This window comes from Ambystoma mexicanum, chromosome 13 (assembly GCF_040938575.1).
Source record: "Ambystoma mexicanum isolate Mex_15411 chromosome 13, UKY_AmexF1_1, whole genome shotgun sequence".
NCBI lineage: Eukaryota > Metazoa > Chordata > Amphibia > Caudata > Ambystomatidae > Ambystoma > Ambystoma mexicanum.
The window spans coordinates 838302358-838315445 of record NC_090938.1 but is presented as its reverse complement, the minus strand read 5'-3'; the positions used below and the strand labels follow the sequence as shown (position 1 = coordinate 838315445).

Sequence of the window (13088 nt, the reverse complement as noted above, 5' to 3'; positions counted from 1 at the left end):
CCAAGGGCTCATCCAAATTCAGTGCTCTAATAAAGCTGGAGATTACTATTACATTAGACATGGTTCTACCAGCCAAACATCTGTGCCAGAACACATCTATCAATTATCGGGCACATACAAACCAGTTTGCCCAAAGAAAGTTTCTGCAAGTTACCCAGCCCAGGGGAGTCCACTACCAAGTGTTTGGTTGTCTCCACTGTGCCTTGGTTTTTAAAAAATCTACATTGTCCTGAATTTGCTGGAATCTTTTCATGCCTGATCAAAATTTGTTTGGAATTTAACAAGTTCCAACGGATAAAAACTGCTCGGGTCACTTCATCTGGATAAATGCCGAGCAACGGGACCAGGACGCCCCCTCCTTTTATAGTCTGCCCTCAGATGTGCAAGAGTTCTATTCTCATTGTCCAGTCATGTCAATAGAGCACCCCAGTAGGGTGCAAGCTTTGCTCTACCAAATCCTGTGTGCTACAGCATATTTCTTCAAGTATTGAGCTACATAATTCCTTTAAGGTTCTCATATTGGTGCCGCACTGGTTGGTGTAAACTGAATTAAAATCTTGGAATAGAGAATTTGCTACCGGAATTGGAATTGCACGCGAGATTGTAGAGAAGCAGTAACCATTGTATGTTATGCAGATGTATAGGGGCAATGAGCAGCCTACACCCACTGGCTGGATTTGGAGGCCTACCTGCTTTTTCATTTTCTTCTTCTCCTTCTTGCTCAGGTGGGCATATGGATCATCTTCCTCCTTTGCGCCAACCCCATCTCCATCCTCCTCATCAGACTACAGAAGAAAAGAAAACTGATGAGTCAGGCAAAACATGTGCAGAACAAATTGATCAATTCAAGTACAACTGCTTGGCATCTGCTCTGCTGCTCTATACAGAAAAATCCCACTCCCTCAGCCACACTGACTAAATCAACAGGATTAGGGGTTTGACCCAGTCATGGGGCAGAGGGAACAAGAATCCCTCTGACCCTGGGTTAGGTGACCTACCAGGGGCACTTGAGAACCAGACCTACTCCTAAGGAAGTGTGGAGGGGTTGAGGGAGAACGCTTGCCTGCATGGCTGGGGCCCCTTTCTCCGATCTGATGCCCAGCAGCCTTTGTCCTGGCCAGTCCTCTTCAGTTGGTTCTCTAGAGACTACGGGGACTAGAATGCACCAGACTTTGCAGAAACCTGGGATGGATAACAGTTCCTGGAAGCAGCAACATTCTAAGAAAAACGACAAGTACCACATTGTTCCAGGGCTCAACAGAAAAGTCCAGGCCTGGAACATGTGGTTTACACTGGTTGCTCAAATATAAATGAGCTAGCCTTCCCTATTCAGCAGCTGAATGTAAACCCAAGACCCACCCCACAAATCTCAATCTGGCTACAGCGGGTCAGCTGCGGCAGACCGGCACTAGCAAGAGACATTTCTATAAAGAAGGTTCCATCTGAACAACGCAGTTTGGTACATTAATCAAAGGGATTTAATAAGGCTAGTTATAGTTATTTTTTTTAAAAATGGTCACAGGAAGTTGTGAATCCCCTTTATTACCGAAGAAAAGTGCAAAGCCAAAAAACACATAGAATTAAAAGTTTTTAAAGAGGGACTGCCAGCAAAACAGAAAAAGGGTTCTGATAAATTCATAATTTTAAGTACAATAGGACACAACAGCCTCTTCCTCAATCTTCCTTCATTCTCCCTTCGCCCCTTCAACTAATCCAGAATGGGACTACAGGACGTCTCCTTGGCCTCACGCCCAGGGATGCATCTCTCCAGCCCTACTTTCTCTCCACTGTCTCCTGGTTGCTGCTAAGGTCCAATTCAAGACCATTTGCATCATCCACACAGCTTTCTGGGGCCTGGGACCCTGCTACATCCAACTATCTCACCCTAAATATTAACATCCTAGAGTCCTTCGGCCTGTTAGCTCCAACTCTCTGCAAATCAGACGCTTCTTTAAGCAAAGAGTGGGAGGTAAATCCTCCTCCTCCTCAATAAATTACTACTGGGTTCCACGCCCCTCCCTCCCAGTCCTATCCCTTCCCCCGCACTTATGTTGACCCTCACCTCGGCAATCCATGGCACTTGCCCCCTGGCCTCCCCTTAGCATTTGCCTCCTCCCCTTTTCCCTTCGGATCTTAGCACTTCGCTTTTGCACATTCCGGCACCCCCCCCCAACCACCTCCAATCCCTCGTCTCCCTCGCACCTCTTTCAGCACTTGCACAATCTGAATGTCCCTTGCCCCCTGGCCTCCCCTTAGCATTTGCCTCCTCCCCTTTTCCCTTCGGATCTTAGCACTTCGCTTTTGCACATTCCGGCACCCCCCCCCAGAGTCCTCCCCAACCACCTCCAATCCCTCGTCTCCCTCGCACCTCTTTCAGCACTTGCACAATCTGAATGTCACAAGGCCTAATAGGGCCCTTATTGAAGCTTTCTCCTTTGTCCCCCGCACCCCTTTTATTGTCTTGTGGCACTTTGAAACACCATTTGTTGTAGATGTGCCTTACAAATTACAAATCAATAAAATAAATACCAAAACATTGTAGAATTTCCACTGAAATGGTTAGTTCACTATAGTTGCATTTCTAAGCATGAGTTGTTAAATACTTGTTCTGTTACTTTATGACTACATTAAGTACAACTTTTAAACAAACATTGCATTCTATAGTACGTTAACTACCCCAAGCTCTTTCTTGCCTGCTCCCCTCTTGCTCCATTATTCCCATTTCCGGCTTCTCCCGCCACCAGACTGCGTCCCGCTCCCTCTGCCCACTCTCCTCCATGCTGATTGGGCAGCCGGAGCAGTCATATGTGCAGTATAGGAAGCAAAGCTTTCTCAGACCGTTCCAAGTCAGCTTGACCATTCCTTGTGCGCTACTGGGCCTGAACTAGCAGGTAAGTGCCCCCTACTTCCTGACCCCTGCCCTCCAGTACCCTTCACGCACCCTGTCCACTCCCATCTTCACCCATTTTCTCCCAAGTTACGGCTTCTCCCACCTCCCGAGTGCCTACCGTCCCTCTGCCTGCCCTCCCCCAGTCTGATTGGGATGTCGGAGCAGTCACGTGTCAGGAATCCCCTCTTCAGGGATCTTACCAGGGCAGCCATGCCCGGGCAGCCCTCAGAAAAGGGCAGCTCCCGACTGAGCAGCTCCACTCTGTGCTTACCTGGGAAGTCTGCTGCAGTCAACCAGCAGCAACGGATAAGTGTAGTGTGGGCAGGGATTACTGTACTCTATAAATACCCCACCACTCTTATTACCAACTAGCTGTTCCCGGCCTAACATACGCCGTTCTAGCATATCTTAAAGGTCAATATCGGTCGGTAATTCAAAGGATCACTTCTGTCCCACTTAACTGTCAGAATTACAACCGATCCAATCGCTTCCAGGAAAAGGGCATAGGTCCCTGTGACTTATTAATGGTCAGTGAAAAGGTTAAATGTATAGGAAACTGTCTTATTTTGAATTTGAAAGGCATATTCGTATCAGATGGCATGAGAGATCTACACGGTATGAGAGCAGTATCTAAGTTCAATCCATCGATTACATACATGGGCCTCAATGATGTTTCTTTGTAAATGCACAATTGCCAACCTTGTTGCATTGCAGAGTCCCCTTTGTTAGGTAAGAATTGGTGAAGTCACACTGTGTGAGACTACACAAGACCTATCTGCTTGGTATTAGGAGCCCACCTTCTGATATAGGCCTGTACTACACAAGTTGTTAGTGTGACTGAGCAGCCAGGCCCACCTCAACAGGGTAAATGTGAGCTGTAGAGTTGTACAAATGAAATCCATAAATACAACTACTTCAATCACAGTAAGGTCAGTAATGGCATTTATATATCACACTAGTAAACTTTGCAGATTCTGAGGTTGTAGAAAGGAAAGGTCAGGGAAAGTGTTTGGGAGGATTCTCATAAATGTGCTAATTCCCTTCACCTTAGAGACCCCCCCCCCCAGCAACTTTGCTGGATTTTGAGGACTTTATTTTTTTGCCTGGAAAGAGTCAGTCTTTTTCCCCACTCATGTATTTTGATGTAGGTTTTACTCTTGTGTTCTTTGGTTATGGCGTTTTAGATAACTCCATAGGCATCATCTTTTCATGTGTGCCACACAGCACCCGCAGTGCAGTGAGACATGGTTGTCTTTTAGGCTTCCCAAAGATTTAAATACCTTCTCTGGGGGTGCACTACTGTTCCCCAGAGAATGTAAGGTTAAATAAACTTTTAAATTCGTAGACCCAGAACACACCATCTTCCTATAGAGTGCTGGAGGGGTTACATAGTATCCCCTGTGTCTAAACACTGATGTAGCAGTCAAATGCTACCCTTTCCCATCGAAATTGCTGGTGGCAGTGGTTTTACAACGAACTACCATGATTTTTCCCGACCGCGAACACCAGTAGCTAAAAATCACAGGAGCCATGTTTTTCAATATGGTGCCTTAAGCCCCTTTGTTTAAACAGGTGCCAGTCTTTTTTCGACCAATTTCTTTTTGGAAAGGTCCTTCTAGTGTTTCTCTCTGCACGTCAAACTAGGTTTGGTCCCTTTGTTCATATGCCTTTGGCAGGCTTCAGGCTGAAGATCGCCTCTGGCGTTCGAGTGTCTGGGGTGGGCAGGAAGTGAGGGAGGTACCCGAAAACTCCCTGTGTTTAGTCTCCTAGGAGACCCAAAAGCACTCTGGTGTGATTGGCTGGCTGGCTGTCCGGCAAGGACAGCCACCCTGCTGGGTGAGTGACACCTAGGCTGGAATGAAAGGGAGAAAACTGTTTAAAAGGTGAGTCTCTTGGACTGGAAAGCAGAGTCGACCACTGGAACGAAAGAACCGAAGACAAGCTGGAAGAGGGTGGCTGCTGCAACTCCTGGACCGTTGGTTTGCCCGGTCAAGCCCTGCTGCATGTCCGAATTGCCAAGTTCATCTCGACAGAGAAGCCCCTTCAAGGACGACTTCTTCCTTTGAGTTGGTGGGACCAATCAACTCGTAAGCCACCTGGATACCATTCTCAAAGCTGGTTAGGATTAACCAGGGAGAGAGACACCAGCTTGTGTGCTTGAATTACAGCTACTCGAACTGAAAGGACTCAATTTTGTCCGCATTTTCCGACGATCCCGTGCAGGAGTCCCCCCTCTCCCCCCCCCCAAAGTCCTCCCACTTGTCCCCATGACTGAGGCTCAGAACAGTGAGCTCTGCAGGAACTGCCAGGAACCAACGTCTTCAGCTGCATCTTTTGCTTCATACTAAGGTACTGTGCCAACCTGATTAAAGAACTTGCCTCTCGCTGTGAAAGCTCGTGGAACTTTCCCAAATTACAGGCCTAATCAGCTTGTGACCCAACATATGATTCTTTTTCATACAAACTACTTCTGAGAACTTTTGCAAAAACGTTACCGTTTACTTCAAGAACTGCTCTTTCCTATACAAGACACTAGGCCTATTGAACAGAATCGAGTCCTCTGGTGAACTGAAACTATTTGCACTGCCTAAGAAAGTATGTGTGATCTATTCTGCTAACTTGTGCCTTTTACTCCCATTGAAAGTAACTGAAATGCCATTTTGCTCCTATTTCAGGAGAGCCTAATTTACTCAGAAACTTATTGGTTCAGTACTGAAGTGTGTGTGTGTATAATATTAAGTTGCCTCCTTCTAGTGAATGTTTTCTAAATGATTGTGTCATAAATTAATAAGTGTTTTACCAAGAAACCTTGAGAGTGTCTGCTTGAGCCATTGTGATTGAAAGACCTCTGTATAACATCTTGTATTGCTCGCATTCCCTCTCGAGATAAGCCTGGCTGCTCAGTTCTAAACCACAAACTGTGCAGTACAGACTTATACCAAAGGTTGGTTTTTGCTTAGACCTGTAGTCCTAATTGTATGTGGTGGTCCCAGCAGGTACTGCATGCAATTCGGCCTAACAGAAGGAAAAAGGTTAGAGTTTCTCAGTAAATGTAAGGACAACTAAATCTTCCAATGAAATCTAGATAAGCCTTTCCCAGTAGTAACAATATACAACAAGCTACCACCTATAAGGGACAAACAGTATCAAAGTCAAAGGGCTAGAAGGGTCTTAGGGAGCCAAGACAGCCAAAATCACTTGTAGGGTCACAAGCTGTTAAACCCGTGAGAAGAGAGTTGAAATCAAGTCTAAAAATGTAAGCCAATGCAATTCTCAACTGAAGACTGTGGCTAAAAGGCAATAAGGTAAGTACCCCAAAGCCTAAATAGCATCTCTGGTTTGAGGAAGAGTGATCATCTGGCTTCTGTCTTGCTACAGCGATGCAGACCCTTGTTCCTGTGCCTCGGTCGTGGGGACAAGATGGAGGGCATCAGGAGGGTCCTTTGGCGGTACTTGGGCTGTGGTCTGCAGCTACGGACGCTTTTCAGTTCAGCAGCACTTCGCGGTTTCCATGCGTTGGGGAGAATTCTCAAAAATGTGTGAATTCCCTCTATCTTAGAGACCCCCTGCAACTTTGCTGGATTTTGAGGACTTGATTTTTTTAACCTGGGGAGAGAGTGACCCTTTTTCCCCCCACTCTCTCATGTATTTCTATGTGATTTTATACACTGTTTCTTTTTGGTTATGGAGTCTAACAAACTCCATAGGCATCATCTTTTACAATTGTGGCACAAAGCACCTTTAGTGCAGTGACACAGGGAAATCTGTCAGGTTTCCCAAGGTAAATACCTTCTCTGGGATAAGACATGCATTACTTACCGTAAAAGCATTTCTGATGGTTGTATCTGCTTAGATTCACATGCTATGCATATAGTCCGACATCCAGTGGTCACCGCGGAGTATTGCATCTTGTTTTTCTAAAGTCGAAAGGGGACGTCGACATAGGTGTGTCCGTTACACTATCCCTATAGTGACGTGTAGTGTACCCAAAATTCCTCATGCGTGGAGGTCCCTCTGATTGTATTTTTTCTGCCATGAGGGAACCTTATGACCAACGTGAGTGAGTACAGGAAAGAGAGAAAGTAATAAAACGTCCATGTTCCTTCCATCCGAGCGGGGAGGAAGGGTGGGCGCATGTGAATCTAAGCAGACAACCATCAGAAATGCTTTTACGGTAAGTAATGCATTGTCTTCTGATGCTTGTTAATCTGCTTAGATTCACATGCTGTGCATAGACTAGCGAGCAGTACCCGGAGTTGGAGGTGGGATGTGAGAAGGAACACTAGAGAAAAGGTGTCTTAGTACTGCTTGTCCCACCTGAGAATCAGACCTAGAATGAGTGTCTAGGCAATAGTGTTTTGTAAAGGTGTGTACAGAACTCCAGGTTGCCGCTTTGCAAATGGACTCTAGGGGAACATTTGCAATGAATGCTATGGATGCCCCAGTGCCTCGAGTAGAATGTGCTTTAGGCTTGAAGGGCAGTTCTCTCTTAGCAAGAGAAACAGAGTGATACAATGGACAATCCATCTAGAGATAGTGGATTTGGAAACCGCATCTCCTCTTGTTGCCGCCACTGAGACAAAGAACTGATTAGTCTTAGTGGACGAGTTCTTTCCATATAAAACATGACCGCCCTGCGCACATCAAGTGTGTGCAGGCACTTCTCTCCCAAGTTCGAAGGGTTTTGAAAGAACGTTTGTAGTTCTATAGATTGGTCAACATGAAACTTCTAAATGAATTTCGTTGCTAACCTAGGGTGTGTGTAGAACCACCTTATCTTTGTGAACTGTTAAAAAGGGGTCTAAGATAGAGAGCGCTTGTAGTTCACTCACTCTCCTGATGAAGGTGATAGCTATTAAGAAAGCAGTCTTAAGAGTGAGATCTTTAAGGCTCGCTCTATGCATAGGCTTGAAGGGGGGCCCATTTGCCTGGTTAACACGACGTTCAGGTCCCATCCGGTAATTGGGTTAGATACAGGAGGGTGAATTCTTTTAATTCCCTCCATAAAGGCTTTAATAACTGGGACTTTCCACCATAACACCTTATGTTGTGACGTAGTGTAGGCGGAGAGTGCGGCTAGGTGAACTTTAATGGAATTAAAGACTAGACCTGAGTCCAGTAAGTGAGTCGGGTAGAAGACAAAATGAGTGGGAGAGCAGCCAACAGGGTTGATGCTCTGAGTTACACCAGATGACAAACCGTTTCCATTTACTGGAGTAGCAGTAACAAGTGTTCGGTTTCCTTGCCTCCCTGAGAATGTCTATGGATCTCTGAGGGAGCTGTAAATGTCCAAATTCTATGACCTCAGGAGCCAGGTTGCCAAGTTCAGGGTCTGCGGGCATGGGTGCAGCGTCAGGCCCTTGTCCTGCGACATGTTGTACGGGCATGGTAGTTTCTCGCGACACCTCCATCGGATGAGCGAACCAGAGTTGGCGGGCCCACATGGGGCCACCAGTATCATTGTAACTGGTTCCTGGTGCATCTTGTGAACTATCTTGTTGAGAAGGGGAGTCGGGGGGGGGGGGGGGGGTTTGGGGGGGGTAGTGTAGACAAATTTCCCTGACCATGTTATCCAGAGTGTTTCCCTTGGAGTGGTTCTGGGGGTACCTGGAGGCGTAATCTTGGCATCTTGGCATTGGGTGTTCTCCAGACGTGCAAACAAGTCGATCTCTGGGAAACCCCATTCTGCGAAAACGTTGGATGTGATGTCTCTGTGTAAGCGCCATTCGTACTCTGCGGGTAGAGGGAAGTCTGCTGAGTCTGTCTGCCAGAAGATTGAGATAACAGGAACATGTGTTTGAGAGCCCACTTCCAGATGTTCTGGGACAGCTTGGACAGTCCTGGAGAGCAAGTGCCCCCCTGCTTGTTCAGGTATTACATGACCGTGGTGCTGTCCGTGAGGATCAGCACCGTCTTTCCTTGTGGATGTGTCCAGAAGGCCTTCAGTGCTTTGAAGACTGCCAACAATTCCAGAAGGTTTATATGGTTGGACGCCACACTTGAAGTCCAAACTCGGTGCGCAGTTTGATGAGATAGGTGAGCCCCCCCATCCTGTGAGGGATGCGTCTGTGGTTAGAGTGGCTTCCACTGTGGGGGTGGTGAAGGAGTTCCCCTTCACGAGGTTCTCCCTCTACCATCACCGCAGCGAGAGACCCAGGGCTTGCGAGACAACCACTAGATCGTCCCATTGTACGCTGGCCTGACACCACTGGCTGTTGAGCCACTCTTGCATTGGGCGTAGGCGCGCATGAGGAACCAAGTAAATACATGACGCCATCATTCCTAGCAATCGCATGGCTTTGCGTACCGTCACCTCTCGACCAGCTACATATTAAGGGATCTGAAACAGCATGTTTTGGACCCTCTCGTTGGAGGGTAAGAAGAGGCCGTCCCTTGTTCGAATTAGAGCCCCTAGGAATTGCTCGACCTGGCTGGGGTCTAGACTGGACTTCTTCTCGTTGAATGAGAAGCCCAGGTGGAACAAGAGGTCTATAGTCTTTTGGGTATTTGAGAAGCATTTTTCCGTAAGTATCCCCCGTTATGAGCCAGTTGTTGAGGTAAGGATAAACCGGAATGGACAACCTGCGCAGATGTGTCGCTGCCACTGCCAGTAGCTTCATGAATACCCTTGGCGCTGAGGCTATGCCAAAGGGTAGCACTTTGAACTGATAGTGTTTGCCTTCCATCATGAACCTAAGGTATTTCCTGTGGGCTGGCAACATTGAAATATGAAAGTATGCATCTTTCATGTCCAGTGTTGCCATGTAATTCTCCTGTGTGAGCAGGGAGATTACTTCCTGCAGGGTCACCATATGAAATTTTTGAGGTTATACAAATTTGGGTGCAGATCTAATTCAGGGCGCATGGTTAGATCCTTTTTGGGTACAAGGACGTACACTGAATAAATACCCTCCTTTACCTGTGACGGAGGCACAACCTCTATGGCTCCTTTTTGCAGCAGAAATTCTACTTCCTGAAGAAGGATGAGAAGGTGTTCTGATGCGAGACATCTTCCCTTTGGAGTTCTGAATGTCGGGGACCGGCTGAACTCGATACAGTAACCGTGGCCTATTGTTGACATTATCCAACGGTCTGTGGTAATCCCCTCCCATGCCTGGAGAAAACATGTTAACCGGCCCCCGACCGGGGATGCATGGGAGGGGGACACAAATTTTCGGGTCATTTAGTGACATTGGCCAGGAAGCCTCTAGGAGTAGGGCCCCGACCCCTTCCTTTGCCACGACGTTAGCCTCTCTGAGCATACAGTGTGTTGTAACCACTGGTTCCTTGAGGGGAGGACCAGTTGCTGGCTGAGGTGCACTGTTGCTGAGGTTGTCGTTGGCCACGAAAAAAGCGCCTATTGCCAAATCCGCACTTATCGGGGGGTCTCGAGATCTGGTCCAAGGTTTTCAAGGTTTCATGCTCCTTTTTCGCTGTTTCCAGGGCGTCATCAACCGCCTTTCCAAACAAGTTGGAGTCCTCCAGGGGTTTGTTAATGAGGGACGCCTGGGTCTCTGGCTTGAACCCTGAGTTCCTAAGCCATGCAGGCCTTTTAAGGAACAGCCAGCCGTTTACGCAGCATCTAAAGTATTTTTAATGATGCTCTGGTACACTTGAGTGCCTTTGGTAACAGTGGCGAAGAGACGGGTGCGAAGAGGCTCAGGGACTTCCTGTAGGTCTTCGCGCAACAGGCCCCATTGGGCATCAGCCTAACTAGCCAACAAGGTGGTATTTTTGGTAATATGCGTAGCGAATGCCGCCAAGGCCGTAATCCTCTTCCCCGAGAGCATAGAGCTTCTTCCCCTCCTTCTCAGGGGGTGCTTCGCTGGTGGACAGAGGAACCCCCGCCCTTTTCCTCATGGTGGTCACCACCAGAGAATCTGGGATGGAATGACCCCTAATATATAAAGGATCCAAGGGGGAGGGGATAAAAAGCTTCTCAATCCGTGGTTTAACACCCCTGCCTAAGGCTGGTGTAGACAAAGAGGGAATGAGGTGCCTCTTGATGGAGGCGAGGAGAGGAATGGCCTGTCTAGCCGGTGGCTTTTCTTGGATGATTTTCTCAACAAAATCAACCTCAGGGGCAGTCTCCTCCATATCGATCTGAAAATGTGCAGCAGCCTTGCGTAGCATGGCATTAAAAGTGGGCTGATCGTCCACAGGCAAAGGCTCTCTGACAGGAGTAGTCTGTGGAGAGGCCAGATCTAAAGCATCAGGGTCAGTTGACGCCCCAGGGGACTGCAATGGTTGTGGGCAACACATGTCGGGGGCTTCCTCAAAGCCCTCTACAGGATCTTGTAGGTCCTCAGTATCCATGAATTCATCATCGTCCTGAGTGCCAACATGAGGGTCCTCTTCAGTGAGATCATATGTGTACAGTTCCTCTTCCTAGGGGTCAAAAAGTCTTGGAACCTTGGCTAGAGGGACTTGAGGGATTATATCCCTTGGCCTTTTAGGTGTAGTGTGCTCAGAAATGGACATAAACCTATCCAACCTGTTCATACAGGTTGGAAATCTTTCCCTGGTCCAGTGGGAAGACCCAGAACGGTCTAGGGGCGGAAAGGTTTGCTCCTCCGCCTCTAGGCGTCGAGATCTCTCCCACAAAGTGGAGGAAATCCCCCTGTCGCCCTCCGAGAAGCCGTCCCGTGGGCCAGGCGGTCTAGTAGTGCCTCTGGGTCTCTCCTTCAACCTAGGGGAGGGTTCTGGCGCTCCCGTCGCACCTTCGCTAGGTCTCACCGTCTCTAACCTCCTCAGCAGGCTTCGGTGAATCCTTCACCAGCCGTTTCTGAGAGTCTTCAGAGACGATCCTCGCAATGCTCTCAGCGACCATCCTCCCATCCAGGAGCGGATCGTGTGGAGTGGTTTTCGGCAGAGCTGGAACCTTGCCGTCGACTGACGTCTTCTTGCGATGCGTATCGACGGATGATACTTTAGGGATAGCGCCCTTTGCATTCGGCGGTCCGGTCGCTAGGCACGAATGCGGCTGCGGGGAGGGCTGCTGAACTTTACGGTCGGTGGGGACAGCTAGCTGTGTCAGCATCCCCGTTGGCGCAGAGGCCTTCGACTTACTCGAAGAATGGCCGGGGTTGTGTGTTTTGTGACGTGTAATTGTCAGTCAGCGTCGCCGGGGTGTACATCCCCCAAAGCAGGGCCAGAGCCGTGCCTGTCGGGGCCGGGGACAGACGCCACGGAGCGAGAGCGCTCTGTTGGGGGTCAACAACCTCTGTTATGGAGGTCGAGTCATCACGATCACCCTTGTCGTACTCAGCGGCCGCGGCAGCAGACGAGAAATCAGCCTTTGACAACCCGTAGGCTGCCCACCTTTTAACCCTGCGTTCATTCAGCTTGCAGGCCGTGCAACCAGCTTCGTCATGCTCGAGGGGCAAGCAGCGGTTACACAGCTTGTGCTTGTCCTTCCAAGGGAACTTGCCTTTACAATTTGGGCAAAATCTAAAGAGGAGTCCTCTCCATAGCTGAGGACGTAACAAGTGATAACGACCCGAAAGGAAAGGGGGGAGAAAGGGAAAGGCATTCTAGTATGAGACAGAAATGTCCACCCAGACCCCACTCTCCCTACTGTGTAGCCCGGTGAGGCCGGGCCACATGGTCGGCGGCACCGGTAGGATCACTATCCGTCGAAGATATGGTCTCGGCGGAGATGTGGAATGGCCGTCAAAAGAGGGCTGGAGGTGATGTTAGTTAACAATAATTAAACAAAATCGACCAAGGGTGGAGCAATGGCAATTTCCCTTACGAGCTCCGCTCAAGGCGACTAGTATTCTGGGTGGAAAAAAACAATCTGAGGGACCTCAACGCGCGAGGGATTTTGGGTACACTACACGTCACTATAGGGATAGTGTTAGAGACATGCCTATGTTGATGTCCCCTTTCGAAAAAAAACAAGATGCAATACTCCGTGGTGACCACTGGATGTCGGACTATATGTTAATGTTAAAGGACATTTGTACCGCGCACTATCACCACCGGAGTGGTCCCCTGGCGCTCTGGTGGCTCTGAAAGAGGAGGGGAGGTTGAGTTAGTGAGAGGAAGCAGTAAAAGTGAAAGAGAGCAGTGATGTGCTGTTGGCGGCCTCAGCCCGGTGGGTCCGTTGGCTGGTCCTGGGGTGTTTGCGGCAAATAGTCTTTTACTGTTGTGCAAGACTATGTGTTTTTTTGTTTTGTTGTTGCAATGTAGTGAA

At 48.4% G+C, this 13088-nt stretch overlaps 1 protein-coding gene across 4 annotated transcripts in view; it reads right to left on the bottom strand.

Moving 5' to 3' along the window:
- Window positions 1-13088, bottom strand: part of ABCF1 (ATP binding cassette subfamily F member 1) — a 1170658-nt gene that overhangs the window by 735963 nt on the left and 421607 nt on the right. For all 4 annotated transcript variants that reach the window (XM_069635350.1, XM_069635348.1, XM_069635351.1 and 1 more), the window contains one exon: window positions 690-785. In XM_069635350.1, the coding sequence (XP_069491451.1) occupies window positions 690-785 (96 nt within the window). The remainder of the gene's footprint in view (window positions 1-689; window positions 786-13088) is intronic.